At 35.2% G+C, this 20,583-nt stretch overlaps 1 protein-coding gene across 12 annotated transcripts in view; it reads right to left on the bottom strand.

The window, feature by feature from the left end:
• The window catches only part of LOC106094091 (serine/arginine repetitive matrix protein 2), a 56,503-nt gene that overhangs the window by 16,105 nt on the left and 19,815 nt on the right, over positions 1 to 20,583 (bottom strand). For 11 of the 12 annotated variants that reach the window (XM_059361266.1, XM_059361261.1, XM_059361265.1 and 8 more), the window contains 3 exons: positions 19,439 to 19,810; positions 12,985 to 13,047; positions 2,130 to 2,280 (listed from right to left, as the gene is read on the bottom strand). In XM_059361266.1, coding sequence (XP_059217249.1) covers positions 2,130 to 2,280; positions 12,985 to 13,047; positions 19,439 to 19,810 — 586 coding nt within the window. Of the gene's footprint in view, positions 1 to 2,129; positions 2,281 to 11,472; positions 11,503 to 12,075; positions 12,542 to 12,984; positions 13,048 to 19,438; positions 19,811 to 20,583 lie in introns of those variants that run through there. The other variant, XR_009396654.1, reaches the window with a different exon arrangement.

The raw sequence follows: 20,583 nt of genomic DNA, 5'->3' as shown, positions 1-20,583 counted from the left end.
TCGAGTAAGGTTTTATCAAAGCTTGTCTCTTTTGGTGTCGGCAATAACTTCGTTCAATTAATATCGAGCTTTCTCAGAGATCGCACTATACGAGTTGTTGTAGATGAGTTCTCATCCGATGAGTATACATTGACCGCAGGTGACACAAGGCTCTGTCTTTTCCCTTCTCCTTTTCTTATTTTTATTGACGATCTATTGGGTCAGAATTCGAATCCAGTCTACTCATTTGCCGATGACAATAGTCTGTGTCATTCATATTCATTCAACCATAGGCCCAGTCCTCAAGAAATTGTGGACAGGCGGCGCATTATGGATGAGACGCTATCTCAGGATTTGTTGGCCATTTCCGAGTGGGGTAGAATGAACAGATTAGATTTAAACGCACAGAAGACGCAGTGCTGTTTCTTGTCTCACAAGCGATTCACCGAACCAATTCAATCGTCGATATCTAACGACGGCATAGATATTGAGCAGTCAAATGCTCTTGATATTCTGGACATGAAGACACAATGTGATGTCCGTTGGTCAAAACACGTATTCGAAGTGTCGTATTGCTTTCTTAAGCAATGCAAGAAATATTTCACCTCTTCTGATCTTCTCAATATCTATACCACCTACATTAGGCCGAGGCCGATGGAATATAACTCTCATATATGGGCAGGAGCTCCAAAATCATCCTTGAAGCTACTTGATCGGGTTCAACGGTGAGCGATAATGTTGATTGGGAACAGTAGAGTATCAAACTCTATTGCTTCTCTTGAACATCGTCGGAATGTGGGTAGCGTTGTATTGCTCTACCGTTTTTTTTCATGGCGTGTGTTCCGGGGATATTCGTCTTCTTATCTCTGACGTTAGGATGTTTACCAGGAATACAAGACTTGCCAGGAACTTACACCCGTTTGTAATAAATTGGCCAGCCGACCGAACCATGCATTACCGAGAAATTTCATTTTTCGCCCGAACCATTCATATGTTGAATCGACCTCCGGCTAATGTCTTTCCCACCGACATTGACGTTCAGAAATTTAAGACGAATATCAGTAAACACTGATACTGGCCGTGCTGTTGTATGGTTCTGAAGCATGGGTACTTGTGAAAGCAGATGAGGCAGTGCTTGGAGTATTTGAGAGAAAGATTCTTAGTAAAATATATGGACCAGTTTGCGTTAATGGAGAATATAGGCGACGTATGAACCACGAGCTGCATGACGACGATAGCATAGTTACACGCATCAAAATACAACGGCTGCGTTGGTTAGGTCATGTTTTCAGAATGGATGAAGAAGCCTCAGCAAAGAAGTATTTTGAAGGCAAGCACTGTGGTACACGCAAACCGGGAAGACCAAAAGCCCGATGGAAAGATCAAGTGGTGGGAGATACCTCTAAACTTGGTGTCAGAGATGAGCGCAGAAGATCGAGGCGCTTGGAAAGCTATTCTACGTTCGGCTAGTGGAACAAATGTTCTGTGATAGCCAATTAAAGTAAAGTAAGTAAAGGATGCAAGAAAATTTTTAATTTTTTAGTTTTTTTCGTGTAAAATGGTACAAATAAAACTTCATCGATTCATTGGAAAGCATCTCATTCAAAGCATATGAATGTATACGCCTTGATCTCATTATAAATTTACATTTGTTTAAACAAAAAACCATATAATGTAATAGAAAAAAAAACATTTTAATCTACATGACATAGTACATACAAGAAAAGAAAGGTTCAAATTAAATTATTACCTTTGAGAGAAATTTTGTTTTTTGAGACAACAAATCATTGTTGTTTGATTTTTACAAAAATTTCGCAATAATTTCGTGAGAAAATTAAACAAAATTCATTAGGAATTGAGAAAAAAAGAACAAAACGAAAAAATCAAGCAAGAGAAAGTAATGACAAATATGATTCATTTCATTGTTGAAGAACTTGGTTAGAAGTAGAAGGTGTATTTTTATACGCATGTATTATATATTCAAGAGGATTTAGAAGAGTTGATATAGTAAGTATATGTAAATATATATAAGATATTTGGAATAAACAAACAGTGCATGATATTATTTATTTTTTTATATTTTTGTCTATATGAGAATACTAATTTGCTTGGTAGGTATTCGCCCCCATTTTGTGGTTTAAGGCACTCACCTTATCTTTTTTGGATTTCTTGCGGCTTTTCTTTACTTCGCCTTCCGAATCGGAGGAATCATTTTCATCGGCCGTATCTTTGGCATTGTCAGCATCAGCACTGTCTGATTCGCTGGATTTCCGTTTACGTGACTTCTTTTTCTTGGACTTACTGCAAATAGATGGGGTTTAGAATACTGTGTTAAATATTTTATCAATTTTGCAGAGAATAACGCAAATTCAAAAAGAGATTATGACTAAAGTCAAACTTTACATTTCTATCCAAAAAAAAAAAATAATAACATTTTATCACAGTCAGGTAATTACTGTTTAAATTCTTGTTGGGTTTAGAAATACCAATGTAACGTTTATAATCATATATATGTGATATAATAAAGTATATGTAAACATATTAACAATAATGTTAGTAACCAAATCTAATTATATGGGTTTGAAAATGTTTCATTAGTTAGTTAATATAATTTATTGTTTAGATTTTCCAAGCGCTGAACGAGATCATCGTGTTTTTCATTAATCTTTTCATTTTTTTTTCAAAAAAAACTTTTCTTTAAGTGACGCAAGATGTTGAGGATATTTAATTATGACTTGTTTCCAGGTGGACAATTTTAAAAAGAAACTAAAAGAAAGATTGGATTGGATTTGCTGCCACAATATGCTTAAGAGAAAAGAATTTACATATACCTAATTTATAATTTTTCCAAATATCACCTAAAGGCAAAACATATCTCAAATGCATTTTTACCATTTATCTATGTTAAAGCCACGCTATCAACCGGATCGAACCACACTTAACATGGATGTCGAAAGTTATTACAAAAGTATTGGTCTAATCATTTCGTCCTCTAGCCACAACTTGGACAAGTTGGAGGGTGATAAACCGTACAAAAATGGATGTTGAATATCATATTAATGGAAAGTTTTAGTCAAATTGGAAAGAATCACATCCTTCGGGCGATGAATGAGAAAAATTTTGCAAAAATTTCAAAAGTTGCACCTTTCATGTGCTGATGATGGCCTTTATCACGTTTCAGTAGGCTTGCCAGATGACCGGGATTATCCTGACTTTCCAGGGCAATACCGATTCCCGAGTATTGGAGAAAAATATCGCAACATCCCAACTTTGCAATCGTACTCAGTAATCGAATGAAATTTCAGAATTAATGCGATTGCATATCGTTCAACTCTCATATCAAATACTCGTACACATAATGCTTCGAATTTTCCTTTGTATAATCAAATATATGTTTTTATACCATTTCATCGAGGCAACTGATTCGAAAAAAAAGTGGAAAACAGTATGAGAATTTAAAGTTGGTTCTACCCATCTAGTCGACATTGCATCTAAACTGCATAGTGAACCTTGAATCTATTGTAATACTGTACAAAGAAACACAAACAAACAAATTTTGCCCATGAACATTCCACTAAGGAACAGGTGCAAACTTCTCATATATCAATGAGTGCAGTCCGATTCAAGTTTAGGCTCAATGATAAGGGGCCTCCTTTCTATAGCCGAGTTCGAACGGCGTGTCGCAGTGCGACACCTCTTTGGAGAGAAGTTTTACATGGCATAGTACCTCACAAATGTTGCCAGCATTAGGAGGAGAAAACCACCGCTGAAAATTTTTTCTGAAGGTCTTGCCAGGATTCGAACCCAGGCGTTCAGCGTCATAGGCGGACATGCTAACCTCTGCGACACGTTGGCCTTGTACGAAGATACACATCAACCTTTTTTTTATCGAATGCACCAATATTCCCAGAATTCAAAACTTTTGAATTTGCATGTGTTCAGCCTACTGAAGTACATATGAGGGCTGTATGGCAATAAAATCAAATGCAGTTTGTTTGGATGACTTTCATCCAAAATTGATAAAATGCACTTTACCGCATATACTGCCTTATATTACACACTTTTTCAACACTATATTGACCACAAGCATATATCCGTTTGCATGGAAACATTTAAAAGTGATACCAGTGCCAAAATCAAAACATGGAAATGACTATCGCCCAATATCCATTCTACCATTCTTATCAAAGGCTTTTGAGAAAATAACCCATAACCAAATAAGTACATACTTAAATGAGTTCCGCCTGTTATCTATCAAACAGTCCGGTTTCAGACCAAGACATAGTTGCATTACTGCTTTAATCGATGTTACCGAAGACATTAGATCCGATTTAAGTTTAAGCTCAATGATAGGGGACCTGCTTTTTATAGCCGAGACCGGACGGCGTGCCGCAATGCGACACCTCTTTCGAGGAAAAGTTTTTACATGGTATAGTACCTCACGAATGTCGCCAGCATTGAAGCGGATAACCACCGTTGAACATTTTATGATGGTCTCGCCAGGATTTTAACCCAGGCGGTCGACGTCATAGGCGGACATGCTAACCTCTGCACTACGGTAACCATAATGTATTTTGCTTAAAACTGAAGCACTACTTTATTTTTTCGACTCTGCTGTGTTATTGATAAAGAACTACCTCTGCCTGAGATTTCAATCTGTTGTAATTAAAGACCTAATGTCCAAATCTCTGCAAATGAATAAAGGTGTGCCGTAGGGTTCGATTCTGGGACCACTATTTTCTCGATGTAAAGGGTGATTTTTTTGAGGTTAGGATTTTCATGCATTAGTATTTGACAGATCACGTGGGATTTCAGACATGGTGTCAAAGAGAAAGATGCTCAGTATGCTTTGACATTTCATCATGAATAGACTTACTAACGAGCAACGCTGGCAAATCATTGAATTTTATTACCAAAATCAGTGTTCGGTTCGAAATGTGTTCATTCACCGTTCAGCGATGAGGCTCATTTCTGGTTGAATGGCTACGTAAATAAGCAAAATTGCCGCATTTGGAGTGAAGAGCAACCAGAAGCCGTTCAAGAACTGCCCATGCATCCCGAAAAATGCACTGTTTGGTGTGGTTTGTACGCTGGTGGAATCATTGGACCGTATTTTTTCAAAGATGCTGTTGGACGCAACGTTACGGTGAATGAACACATTTCGAACCGAACACTGATTTTGGTAATAAAATTCAATGATTTGCAAGCGTTGCTCGTTAGTAAGTCTATTCATGATGAAATGTCAAAGCATACTGAGCATCTTTCTCTTTGACACCATGTCTGAAATCCCACGTGATCTGTCAAATACTAATGCATGAAAATCCTAACCTCAAAAAAATCACCCTTTACATAAATGACCTTCCACTCTGGTCTTCATATTCCTCTTTACACATATATGTCGATGATGTCCAGCTCTATCTGAGCTTTCCTAAATCTGGATATTGTTTCTAGATGGGCTCATGACAATTATCTGCATATCAATCCACACAAATCGAACTGTCTCTTAATTTCAAATCGCAATCAGAATATTGTCACTGATGAACGCATATTAAGTGGTGACCAGCATATCCAGTTTGTTAACAAAGCAAACAAGTAAAAAGGCATTAAGTTCGGCCGGGTCGAACTTTGGATACCCACCACCTCGGGTATAAATGAAAACCCCCTTTCGACACAATCCTGTGAAAATTTGATAACTTATGCTAATAGGCGTAAAACTACTAAACTACTACTACTAAAACTTCTATGTTAGGAGGCGTAAAACTACTTAATGTTTCAAATTTCAGCGAAATCGGTTAAAAAATAAAGCTTTTATGGGCTTTAGACCCTTTATCTGGAGATCGGTCTATATGACAGCTATACCTGAATATAGTCCAATTTGATCCATATTTACTTCAGATATCAGGAGGCTTAAGATAACACTCTGTTTCAAATTTCAGCGAAATCGGGTAGTAAATAAAGCTGTTATAGGCTTCACACCCTTTATCGGTCTATATGACAGCTATATTTAAATATAGTCCGATCTGAAGCATATTTGGGTCCTATGTTAGGAGGCGTAAAACTATTTACTGTTTCAAATTTCAGCAAAATCGGTTAAAAAAGTAAAGCTTTTATAGGCTTCAGACCCTTTATCGGCAGATCGGTCTATATGGCAGCTATATCTAAATATAGGCCGATCTGAAGCATATTTGGGTCTTATGTTAGGAGGCGTAAAACTACTCACTGTTTCAAATTTCAGCGAAATCAGTTAAAAAATAAAGCTTTTATGGGCTTTAGACCTTTTATCTGGAGATTAGTTTATATGGCAGCTATACCTACATATAGTCCGATTTGATCCATATTCAGGTCGGATATCAGGAGGCCTAAGGTAACCCTCTGTTTCAAATTTAAGCGAAATCGGGTAATAAATAAAGCTGTTATTGGCTTCAGACCAATTATCGGCAATTCGATATGTATGGCAGCTATATATTGGGTTGCCCAAAAAGTAATTGCGGATTTTTCATATAGTCGGTGTTGACAAATTTTTTCACAGTTTGTGACTCTGTAATTGCATTCTTTCTTCTGTCAGTTATCAGCTGTTACTTTTAGCTTGCTTTAGAAAAAAAGTGTAAAAAAGTATATTTGATTAAAGTTCATTCTATGTTTTATTAAAAATGCATTTACTTCCTTTTAAAAAATCCGCAATTACTTTTTGGGCAACCCAATATTAATATAGTCCGATATGGACCATATTTGGATCAAATGTCGGGAGGCCTAAAACTACTCACTGTTTAAAATTTCAGCAAAATCGGATGAAAAATACAGTTTTATGGGCATTAAACCCTTTATCGGAAAATCGGTCTATATAGCAGCTACATCCAAATATGGTCCGATTTGGCCCGTTCAAGAACTTAACCAGCGTGCATCAAAAAGATGTATCTGTGCCAAATTTCAGCTCAATATCTCAATTTTTGAAGGCTGTAGAGTGATTACAACAGACGGACGAACAGACGGATAAAAGGACAGACACACGGACATCGTTAAATCGTCTTAGAATCTTACGACGATCTGAAATATATAGACTTTGTAGGGTCGGAAATTGATATTTCGATGTGTTGCAAACGGAATGACTAAACGAATATAGTTTTTAACATAGTTTTTAAAAGAACACTTACATGGCCTGAACACATAATTGCGACAACTGGAAAAATATTCAGTATGCTAAGAACACAAAGCTTTGATCTTTTAAAGTTTTGAAAGCTGCTAAGGAAGCTGCACCGTTACATGTTTACACCCAGAATACCTAAAAAATGGGCATTTGTTGTTTTTTGTACAACTACATACATCACTACTGTGGTACAGGGTATTATAACTTAGTGCATTTGTTTGTAACACCCAGAAGGAAGAGAAATAGACCCATTGATAGGTATACCGATCGACTCACTTTCTGATTCGATTTAGCCATGTCCGTCTGCCAGTCTGTCCATGTTAATTTGTATATAAAGTACAGGTCGAAATTTTCATCCGATCCTCTTAGAATTTGGTACAGGCATGTTTTTCGGCCTAGATCAGTTCAGATTTGCATATAGCTCCCATATATATGTTCGTTCGATTTGCAGTAATAATACATTTGTTAACTGATTTTGTCGAAATTTAGTAGGAAGGGTTTTCTTATAACTCTCGCTATTACCGGTGAATTTTTTTAGAAATCGGTACAGATTTATATATAGCTCTCATATATATATATCGCCCGATTTTCACTCCTAGAGCCACTGCACTGACCAATCTTCCCAAAATTTTGTACAACGCTTTCCTCGACGACTTCCACAACGTCTATAAAGTTTGGTCGAAATCAGTTCAGATTTAGATATAGCTTCCATATATATGTTCGCCTGATTTGCAGTAATATTGCAATAAAATGGTCATTTGTAAACCGATTCTCTCAAAATTTGGCAGGAAGGATTTTCTATTGACTCTCGACATAAATGGTGAATATCATGAAACTCGTTTCCGATTTATATATAGCTCTCATACATATATATCGCCCGATTTTCACTCCTAGAGACACTGCAAACGCATTTTTTGACCAATCTTGCCAAAACTTTGTACAACGCTTTCCCCGACGACTACCACAGTATTTGAAAAATTTCTTCGAAATCGGTTCAGATTAAGATATAGCTCTTCCGATTTTGAGAATATACCTCCCAGAACTCGACATGCTTAATATCAGACAGTTAGAAACATCGGTTTATATGAAAGCTATATTCAAATATAAACAAAATTCAACCAACCAACATCAATTAGAGATATTTGAGCAAAAATTCGATTGGCGACCATCTCTTTCGAAACTTAGCGTGTTTTCTGCAAGACGAACATGCTTTACTGATACAAAATGTCATGCCAATTAAGAAATCTTAAACCTTCCTTTTTATTAATAACATTCTCACGATCAACCATCTGTTATTAACATAAAAAATAGAAATTAACAATTTATATTTATTTTAAGGGAACAATACTTCTTTAAGTTACAAACGGTCCTATTTGCCAGTAAAACTTGATCATTTTATTCTGTTGAAATGTAGTAACTTAAAGACACACATTGACTGATTTAATACTAGAAAGACTAAACCTTTTTTTGCACAATCTTTGCCTAGCTGGTCAAAATTACTGGTTCGATGTATAGGCGGAAAACTTAAATATTGGCATAACTCAAAAAAAAATTGATTTTTCAGAAAACACGTGAGATGTCAGTCCTTCACGTTCAAAGAAAAAAGAAGATTAAAACAAATATTAAAAATAGATGTATAAGAGATCAATTAGAAATTTTACGTAAGCATTATAGGGAGCATATTTATCAATAGTTAACTGGAAAATGAATTTTTCCAATTAAGCTTCTCTTCAAGCACATGAGCGATATCAGGGGCCAAATTACCGCATATGTGAGCGAATAAAACCGTTCGAAATCTCTCTATTATGAATGGTGTATTTCTTTATTGAAAGAGAATTTTTAATAAAGGGAGATTTTTTGAGGTTAGGATTTTCATGCATTAGTATTTGACAGATCACGTGGGATTTCAGACATGGTGTCAAAGAGAAAGATGCTCAGTATGCTTTGACATTTCATCATGAATAGACTTACTAACGAGCAACGCTTGCAAATCATTGAATTTTATTACCAAAATCAGTGTTCGGTTCGAAATGTGTTCATTCACCGTAACGTTGCGTCCAACAGCATCTTTGAAAAAATACGGTCCAATGATTCCACCAGCGTACAAACCACACCAAACAGTGCATTTTTCGAGATGCATGGGCAGTTCTTGAACGGCTTCTGGTTGCTCTTCACTCCAAATGCGGCAATTTTGCTTATTTACGTAGCCATTCAACCAGAAATGAGCCTCATCGCTGAACAAAATTTGTCATAATTTGAACACATTTCGAACCGAACACTGATTTTGGTAATAAAATTCAATGATTTGCAAGCGTTGCTCGTTAGTAAGTCTATTCATGATGAAATGTCAAAGTATACTGAGCATCTTTCTCTTTGACACCATGTCTGAAATCCCACGTGATCTGTCAAATACTAATGCATGAAAATCCTAACCTCAAAAAAATCACCCTTTATTTAAGAAAGCAAAAGTTTAATTCGATCAAGATTTATAAAAAATGTTACATTGAAATGTGTATAAAAGTGGTAGCATCCATTAAATACGAGAAGAAACTCGGTACGGGATAGCACCACACAGGCTGGAACATAGAACTCCAATTTGTGTTCATTGCTGTTACGAGAAGCATAGCTGCGAGCTACCGATCGCGTCCACAGGTTGAGGATAGTGGAATGCTCCATATGAAGTAGCTGCCACGGCAGTCGCGGACAAACAGCGGTATCGAGCGGAGTCTCAGTGAAAGGTCGAATGGCACCGATATCGATTTAATAAGGCTAGTTATTAGGGCCTTTAAATAACCAATGGCCACCGTGTTCCCGCGGCGATCGGTTCTTTTGGACCGAAACAAGTTTGCTCACCTATAGAAGCTTGACGAGGTTTGCCACCTCTACATGAAAATGTAGTCACAACAACAACAACGAGAATAAATTTCATCAATACAAAAGAGCCCTCGATCACGTGTGCGGTAATTCGGCCCCAGGTTTTAATACCTACAAAATCCAAAAATTTTACATTTATACAATAAAAACAAGTAAGAGGCATTAAGTTCGACTGGACCGAACTTTGGATACCCACCACCTCGGCTATATATGTAAACCCCCTTTCGTCACAATCAGGTGAATATTGGATAACTTATGCACCCAAATTCGGCGCGGACATTATTGAGTGGTCTAATAATATATATGTCACTGTTAAATTTTGTAGAACATAAAATTGGTCTTTTTGGCAGCTATATCCAAATATAAACCGATTTGAATCATATTAAGGTCGGGAGAAAAACTCACTGTTTCAAATTTCAGCGAAAACGGGTAATAAATAAAGCTTTTATGGACTTCAGTCCCCTTTTCGACAGATCGGTCTATATGGCAGCTATATCTAAATATAGCCCGATCAGAACCGTATATAGGTCGGATGTAGGGAGGCCTTATCCTACTCACTGTTTCAAATTTCAGCAAAATCGGATAAAAAATAAAGCTTTTATGGGTTTCAGACCCTTAATCGGTGGTGGGTATAAAAAAGTGTCAACAAAAAAAAAAATGCGACCATATTCCTCCATCAAAGTAGTACTGAGTTCTACGAGCAAAATACAATAGTAGCGACATGTCGCTGCGTCAGTTTAAATGTCGCTTCAATAAATTGCAAATTTAATTTTATCTCAAGCAACTCTGTTTAAAAGTAGTTGCCTTGGTTTTGTGTCGTTGTACGACTTTTGTTCAATAGAATCCGGTATATTTCAACTAAAGTGGGAATTAACTTAGTACAAGGCATTACATTAACATTGAAATAGTTTAGATTATGACATTCTGAAATTTGACACACAAATATTGCATTTTGTGATACCACAGAAGCAACAAATCAAGCCTCCGGTGTGAATACTCGTTGCCATAAATCAAGATTCTTAAACGATTTTGTCACCTCAGACTAGAATTGGTAAACGTACTTTTAAATCAAGCACAGAAAGGAGTGGATGGCCTCGGAGAGACTCTAAAGCTAATAATTAAAATCTGGTCTTAATTAAAATCTAACATGTCTTAACAAGATTGCAGTCGAATCCACTTTACTGAACATATATTATTTATGAATGAGAAAAAACCATTTGGAGATGTAAAAACTCGCATAATTAACAATGAGCTTATTGGTGAAATATAAAGATGTTCACTATCTATCGCAACAGTAAAAAACAAACGACGAATAAATTAAAATTAAGCGCAATGATCGCGTCGTATCTTCATTGGAGGTGTATTACCGAAATGTACCTTTTTTTAGAATTTTATGTGATTAGTAGTAGAGTAGAGTACGATATAATCCTTATATAAATTTTGAGTTTTGTAACACACGTTTATTGATTGTTTACCTTAATAAAAACACTTCTTTACTGGTTAGTCTTTACGAAAATAATTAAAAAAGAAAGATGAGAAAATAATTGTATTGTTTTAAAATGTTCAACCAACGTTGTTGTTGAATATTAATTTGTAACTAAAGTTCTGTGTTTGTTTTTTGTTCATTCATTTAAATCGTCAAGGAAACAAACAGACTTTGGTTTATATTTTGCAATATGGAAAGGAAATAGTTTTTGTTGAAGTAGGAGTAGGAGAAGTAGAAGACAAACTAATAAAGCAATAGATCTATCAAAAGGTGTTACAAGTGAAACGAATAATAATAATAACGATGAATTGAGATTTGAAATTGTGAATTAGAAAACTTAAAAAGAAAAATAAAAATGATAAAAATAGGTTCGGTGATATGCAAAGAGACAAGACAGTTAGTTCCATATTTTTTTCACTATACATTTTACAAAAAAATTCTAGGGTTGTTCTTGTTTCTGTGTATATCTCCTTTCATTATGTCTTAATGTATATGTATATATGTAACTAAAAAAATGTAGGAATTGGGTGTTGAGGAAAAATTAAAATTATGATTTCGAAATGAGATGAGTTGCAAAAAATTGATTACTTACCCGTCGTCGTTTTTTGTTTTTGTTTTGGTTATTTTTTTGTAAAATGGTTAAAGCCGAGTAATTTTTTTTGTTGGTTTTAAAATTTATAAATATTAAAACAAATTTTTCAAAATAAAATACAATGTATATAAGATAATAAAGATAAGATGGATTAATATTTGTTTTTTTAGGGAGAGATAGAAAAGTATTAATGACGTTGTAGTTGTTGTTTGACATATAATCACAACTTGGTTGAATTTTGGTTTCGCTTTGGTAATATTTACTTTGGTTTTTTTTCATATATATATAGAAAAAGTTTTTTGTTGTTATTTTCGTCTAAAAAAGTTTTTGTACATATTTTTGTTTTGTTGTTTTCATTTCATTGCAAATTCATTTTTATAAGTGTATATATAAACAGATATCAACTTATGGAAAAAAAATTAATTAATCTTTTCGTTTCTTTTTTCTTTCTTTTTCATAAGAATTCCTGTTTCGTATTCGGTTGGATGGTATGGGTTTTTGGTTATTTTTGGTGGATTGAATTATGTTTTATTGGAAGTTTCGGTTTGGTTTAATAAAAATGCAGAGAAAGTAGAGAATAAAAAATATATGAAGCAATTGATAAAGAAGAAAGAATTCATTTAAATTTTTTTATTTTTTGTTTCTTTTTTTTGTAAATTTTAAATAGTCAAAGAGTTATTCAACTAAAACACCATGATTCTTCAAAACGACTCAACAAAAAACCAATACACTACAGAACATAAAGGGTAAATCAAAATGACAAACATAAATGAAATGAGTAAATGTTGCTGTACTACAAAATAAAATGGAAACTTAAAAAGGATTGGTTTACTTTTGAAACATGACCTAGGAAATCTAATACAATATACAATAACATAAGACTTCTTTTAGATGAATTAGTAGACATACCTTTCTTTTTTGTGTTTCTTTGATTTTTTCTTTTTGTCTTTTTTGCGTTCGGGACTGGCGGAGCTGAAACGGATATGTAATAGATATTTAAATAATTCAATTTTCTGCAAAGAAACATCAATTTACAGTTAAAAATTTATTTTGATTTTTTCAAGGCCTGTACGGAGCTCTAATGAAATTTTATAGCCGCAAGAAAAGCATAGAGATATTGTAAATGCAAATTTTGCCTATGAACAGGGGCAAACTTCTCACATATCCATCAGTGTAGTTCGATTTAAGTTTAAGCTCAATGATAAGGGGCCTCCTTTTTATAGCCGAGTCCGAACGGCGTGCCGCATTGCGACACCTCTTTGAAGAAAAGTTTTACATGACATAGTACCTCAAAAATGCCAGCATTAGGAGGAGAAAATCACCGCTGCAATTTTTTCTGATGGTTTCAGCAGGATTCGAACCCAGACGTTCAGAGTCATAACCGGACATGCTAACCTCTGCGCTACGGTGGCCGCCATAGAGACATTAAAAAGCGAATTTTTCGATTTTATTTGTGTTAAAGGGTTGGTACCCCGGAAGCCGAGTTGGTAGGGTGCTCGGATTACCAATGCGAAAGTCTGTGGCATTCCAATGTACTAAAATAGTCTAAGTAAATCTGTTTGGAAAATAGATTGCCACTCTGATCTTATCTTACCTGTGTTACACAGGGTGGCAATGTAAGCATTCAAGTTTTTTTTCCAACTTCAATGAAACCCAATTATTTGATAGTTTTTCCACCACATTATGGATTTATTTGTACATAATAAAGCTAAAATTTATTTAATGCGTACTTTATAGGCAACGTAGCATATTGGCCAAAAATGTATCGTATTTTTTATCACCATGCCATGCATTTGCATGCTGATATTTCAAACCCGTATTCTGTACTACTACTAGCAGGCCACGGTCGCGCAGAGCATGTCCGCCTATGACGCTGAAGAATCAGAACTTCGCAGAGTGTAAACTTGACATTAACCCTTCTGATGAAGACAGTTTTTATGATACTGAAGAGTTGCGTGATGATTAAGCTTAAACTTGAATTGGACTGCACTCATTGATATGTGAGAAGTTTGCCCCTGTTCAATTTGCAATTCTGTATTACTCAATAGTTTTTTTTAAGTCTATAGATAAAAAGAAATACCCTTACAGTATAATAAAAATAATAGAAATTGTTTTTGAACCGATTCTATCAAATCAGAATGAATATTGTAGTACGGATCCCATACCACTGAACCGTACTCGAGATTACTTGTGACTAGCGACGTATATCAGTTTTTCGTCACAGAGAAATCGTTAAGTTCTTTACTCCAGCGTTTCAGAAGCCAAGAGCACCACGTGCTTTGTTTACAACCATTGAGATGTGTTGACGGAAGTTTAAGCGTTGGTCTAGAAGAAATCCAAGATCTTTAAAGCTATAGACTACTTCAAGTTGATTGGAACTCAAAAAGTAGCTAATTTTTTAGAGAGGTTATTTTGAAAATGATATGTGTTTGCATTTGGAAATATTAAGTTCCATAAAGTTCTGGTTTCACCATTCGTAAAGAGTATAAAGTCATACTGAAGATAACACTGTTCATCAGAGTCTCTCGTCGATCTGAAGATCTTTACATCATCTGCATACATCAAAATATTCGAGTGCTTTAAAGTAAAAGCGAGATCGTTTATGAACAAACAAAACAGCACAGCGCCAAGATGGCTACCCTGTGGAACACCTGAAGAGACAACAATTGATTTGGAAACTGCAGTACCAAATTCAACTCTTTGAGTACGTCCAGTCAGATATGATCTGATCCACTTTATTAAAGAGGTCTATTTTCCAATAAGGTCTATTTTTCTTAACGGAAGGTTGTGGTTGACTTTATCAAATGCTTTATTAAAATCGGTATAGATAGTATCCCTTTGGTAACGTTCCCCAAAGCCAACACTGATAAACAAGTAAATTCTAAAATATTTGTTATCGTCGATTTCAATTTCCGGAACCCATGTTGGTAGGAAACAATATAGAAGAGGCTTGATGTGAAATAGTGTCAGTCAAAATTTGCTCTAATAGCTTCGCATCCAGAATTGAAATGCCCTGTAATTCGAAACCTCATTGCGATTTCCGGATTTAAATAACGGTCTTTTATAAGATTGCTTTCACAATTCTGACAGGTATACATGCTTTATTGAACTGTTGACAAGTGTACAAAGGGGATATGAAAGTTCGAGAGCGCAATGCTTTAAAATGTTCGATGGAATTCCATCTGGACCAGGATTAAGTTATCTTCAGTGACCTTAAATGTTCAAGTACTACGTTTATGCCTATCCCAGACACGTCTATAAAAGCTGAATTGTTGATTGTGTATGGATATGTTCCACATAAGTAGTGCTAAAAAAGTCTGCAAAGATGTCGGCAATACCTGAATCGTTATCAGCTACTATAGCTTTGTATCTAAGAAAGTTCGGTAAACTATAACAACGGCGCTTTTAATTCACAAATTTGTAAAAAGATTTAGGATTTGATTTCAATTGATACTAATTTTATGTCATAGATAAATTACATATAGGTAAAGGGTTTGGCACAAATATCCGGTTTATGGCACTTCTGAGAACAGATAAATGAGATTTATCTAAGTTCATGCCGCAAGCAGGATTTTGGTCTCAATATTGTTTGAATTTTCTTAAAATCCATTATTTCCTTTGCCGTGAAGGGACCTATGGTTTAATGCGCGTATATAAGGATTCGTGTAGAGCTGTCAAAATATTGATGGCACTATCGATACTATCGTTATTTTATTTTTTGTCTGAATATCGATTGATATTTTTCCTATCAACACTATCGGCAAAATTTAACAAAAAAACTAAGCGATCCGACACTGATCCTATAAGATACATTGTGCTTATAGATGGCGCAAGTTTCATCCGATTGAGCTAAAATTTTGTACAATACTTTCTCTCATGACTTTCAACTGACTTTTGATATTGCTTCTATATAAGTCGATCTCCTGATTTTTATACCCTCCACCATAGGTTGTGGTATACTAATTTCGACATTCTGTTTGGAATTAGTCGAAATATTCGTCTAAGACCTAATAAAGTATATATATTCTTGATCGTCATGACATTTTAAGTCGATATAACCATGTCCGTCCGTCCGTCCGTCCGTCGGTCTGTCGAAAGCACGCTAACTTTCGAAGGAATAAAGGTAGCCGCTTGAAATTTTGCACAAATACTTCTTATTAGAGTAGGTCGGCTGGGATTGCAATGGGCCATATCGATCCATTTTCTGATATAGCTGCCATATAAACCTATCTTGGATCTTGACTTATTGGACCACTAGAGGGCGTAATTCTTATTTTGCACAAATACTTCTTATTAGTGTAGGTCGGCTGGGATTGCAATGGGCCATATCGGTCCATTTTTTGATATAGCTGCCATATAAACCTATCTTGGATCTTGACTTCTTGGGCGACTAGAGGCCCGATTTGGCTGAAAACTTGTATGAGGTGTTTTGTTATGTCTTTCAATAACTGTGTCAAATATGCTTCAAATCGGTCCATAACCTGATATAGCTGTCATATAAACCGATCTGGGGTTTTGACTTCTTGAGCCTCTAGAGGGCGCATTTCTCATCCGATTTGGCTGAAATTTTGCATGACGAGTTTCGTTACGACTTCCAATTACTATGCTAAGTATGGTTTAGATCGGTTCATAACCTGATATAGCTGCCATGTAAACCGATCTCGAATCTTGACTTCTTGAGCCATTAGAGGGCGCAATTCTTTTCCGATTTGGCTGAAAATTTGTACGACGTGCTCTGTTATAACTTTCAATAACTGTGCCAAATATGGTTCAAATCAGCCAATAACTTAAAATATAGCTGCCATATATGGCACAATTCTTTTCCAAATTGGGTGAAATGTAGCAAAGGGACTTCTACTAAGGTCTTCAACGTTCAATTCATTTATTGTCCGAATCGGACTTTAAATTGAGCTCCAATAGCATTACAATTCTTATCCATTATTCTCTGTTTGCCTAAAAGGAGATAACGAGCAGAGAATTCGACGAATGCGATCCTTGGTGGAGGGTATATAAAATTCGGCCCAGCCGAACTTAGCACGCTCTTATTTGTTACTTTTCATTTTCGTTTGTAATATAGGTAATGGGACATTAATGATAGTATCGATATTCATTATTTGAAATATCGAAAATATCGAATATTGCGATTATCGATAGTTTGCTAGCTCTATTTTCGTGAGTCTTGGCTATCAAAAAATGTGAAAATCAAACATACGTAACTCACGAAAATTGAGCTTGCTTATCTACAGGAGCTTGACGAGGATCGCCACCTCCAGATGAAAATTTGCTTACAACTACAACAACGAAATTTGAAAATGAGTTTTATTTTTTGATCAGACCTCGTATGTACCATTGTTTTATTTCGTTTTGTTTTGCAGTAAAATTCTTTTTAAGAGCAGAGCTGCTTGCTTTGAAAAAAAATAAAATAATGAACGGCATCTATAGGTTAAACATTTGATGTCGAGAGGAATTATAATCCTCTTATGTTTCTGTCCTCTTCTAACTCTCATTTCTAATTTGTTTAATTTAAAACAAACAGTAACCTCACTTTTTAATACCCACCACCACCATTGAATGGGGTTATACTAATCTAGTCATTCCGTTTGTAATACCTCGAAATATTGATTTGCTACTCCATGAAGTTTAATATACAGCGGTCAAAAAAAGTATTCATCATTCAATGTTTTTTTTTTAATAAGTCTACAAAAGACAATTGGAATAAAAACATATTAAACTAATGATGCAGTAGTGCTTGTGTGATATATATGTACACAATTTCATTGTTTTTAAAGAAAAAAATAGTATTTATTGGAACAAAAAGGGCCATTTTACAGCTAAACACAAAAAATTAAACAAAAAAAGTATTCATCATTGCAAAAAAACAAAAAAATAAATAACATAATTTAAAAAAATTAATACTTTGTTATTCGACCACCGCGTCTTATAACTTCTTTTAAACGGTTTGACATCGATTGGACTAATTTAGCGGTTATATTTTGGTCTATATTAGTCCATTCCTCCATTATCACCTGTTGCATTTGACTTTATTGACTTTGATGAATACTTTTGCTCGAAAAATTGCGCGTTCTCAATTTGCGTTCGAGATGTTCCCAAAGATGTTCAATTGGGTTCAAGTCGGGACTTTGAGGAGGAGTTTTAATGACTTTGGGGCAGTTATACAGCATCCACATCTTGGTATTTAAAGCAGAATGTTTGGGGTCATTATCTTGATAATATTGAAAGTTATTACCAAGCCCAAGTTTTACAGCACTATCTTTTAAATTCCTCTTTAAAATGTCAATGTAATACTTATGATCCATTACTCCATTAATAATTTCAAGATTTCCCGCTCCTGAAGCCGCCATACACCCCAAACCATTAAACCACCTCCACCATGTTTTACAGTAGCAACTGTGTTTCGTTCTTCAAGCTCTGTATTTGGTTTTCTGTACACTATGACCTTTCCATCGCACCCAAAAAGATTAAACTTGCTCTCGTCTGCAAAAATGACTGTTTTCCAAAATGATTCGGGCTGTTTTACATACATTTTTGCGAAGTTTAGCCTTTTCACTCGGTTTATTTTATTTATAAAGGGCTTCTTACGTGCAGTTCTTCCTCTGTAACTATGCCTTTTGAGTGTATTTCGAATTGTTTGTGTAGTAACTTCCTTCCCTAAATATTCCATAGTGTTTTTACGAAGAATGGTCGCATTTGTCTTCGGAGTTTTCTGAACTTGCCGCACTAGCCAACGCACATCTCCAACTGAAAGTGCTTTTGGTCGACCAGATCTTGGTTTATTGTCAACAGTTTTCGTTTCTGTCCACTTTCTGATGATGGATTGTATAGTAGATCGTGGTCTATTTAATATTTCACTGATAGTTTTTTGAGTTAAACCATTCCTGTGGTGTTTTATTATCAAAACTTTTACCTCATCAGAAACCTCGTTTTGCTTACGACCCATTTTGACAAAAACTATATTTTCAATGAAATTAAATATTTGCTGTCAAGGGCAAAGCCTCCTTTACTAAATAAAACAGAAAAGGGGGATTCCCAAATAATAATTGAATTTGACTTTGATGATAGCACATCAATGATGAATACTTTTTTTGTTCTGTTTTTGGTGTTATTATATAAAATTGCATTTTTTGCGCTAATTAAATTTATTTTTTGAATTTATTTTAAAACATATTACGAAAAATAAACTATTGCATAAAACTGCATTATTTGTTTACTTTAAATTTTCTTCAATTACCCAAAATAAGTGAATTTATTATCAATTTTGCTAATGATGAATACTTTTTTTGACCGCTGTACTTGTTTTCTCATTTTAAAATACACAATTTTGATAGTAGCATTTCTAACTTACCTCTCACGCGTTCGTTTTTTCTTTTTCTTTTTGATCGAATGCTCATCATTATCTCCATTGCCGCCTACTACGCCACCACCTCCACCGCCTGATGCCGAAACATCACGTTCTCTAGACGGTGTCCGAACCAATGCATAACGTTTCGAAGATTCTTTTTCTTTAGCTGCTGCAGCAGACGCTGCTGCTGCGGCCTGTTCACGTTGAGCGTCCAGTTCTTTTTGTAAAGCCAAACTTTTCGCTAAATCTTCTTTAGCTTTACGATCTGAATCAAAGCTGGAACCTTCAACAAAATATTCCGATATATTAAATGCTTCGCGTAATTTAGCGTTTTTCTCTTGTTGCGCTTCGGCGATTTGATGTGTATCACGGACACTGCAAAACAAAAGTCAAAAGAAATAAATGGATTTTATTAGATGTAGAAGTTTGGAAAAATATGGGTGTTATAATAAATATGTACATAATTTTTAATACAATTTTCAATTGATCTATAATCAATAACCTCAACTGATCTATTACTATTGACTTCGCAAGGCTGGTCAAACCAATCCTACCATTTCACATTATAGGGCAACAGAAGCTACAACATTCAACAGATTTCACTAAAATGTGGGTTGATGAGTTGTGTGAAACCTACCAACAGTTGAGGTCTGCCTGCCGAGAAAACAAAACTCGGTAGGTAGGCAATACTGATGACCACCGACCATTTGACCAACAAAACAAAAAAATCAGTTTCAATGACGAGAGTTATTTAGGTGATTTTTCAATAATCAAAACTTACGCTACAGCCTTTAAAAATAGAGATTGAACTTAGCACAGGTGCTTTTTTTGTCCATAAGAATGTTGAGTTCCAAGATGGGCTATATCCGACAACATCTTGATATAGCCCCCATATAGACCGATCTGCCGATTGAGGGTCATGGGCCCATAAAAGCTGTATTTATTATCCGATTTTGCTGAAATTTGGGACACTGAATTGTGTTGGATCAATCGACAACTTTCTTTAATTTGGCACAGATCGGTCCAGATTTGGATATAGCTGACATATAGACCGATCTCTCAATTTAAGATCTTGTGCCCATAAAAGACCCATTTATTGTCCGATTTTGCCAACATTCGGGACAGTGAGTTGTGTTAGGCCCTTTGAC

The sequence above is a fragment of the Stomoxys calcitrans genome, chromosome 1, assembly GCF_963082655.1.
Source record: "Stomoxys calcitrans chromosome 1, idStoCalc2.1, whole genome shotgun sequence".
Classification (NCBI taxonomy): Eukaryota; Metazoa; Arthropoda; class Insecta; order Diptera; family Muscidae; genus Stomoxys; species Stomoxys calcitrans.
The sequence above is the reverse complement of the archived record's forward strand: the minus strand, read 5'-3'. Positions and strand labels throughout refer to the sequence as shown.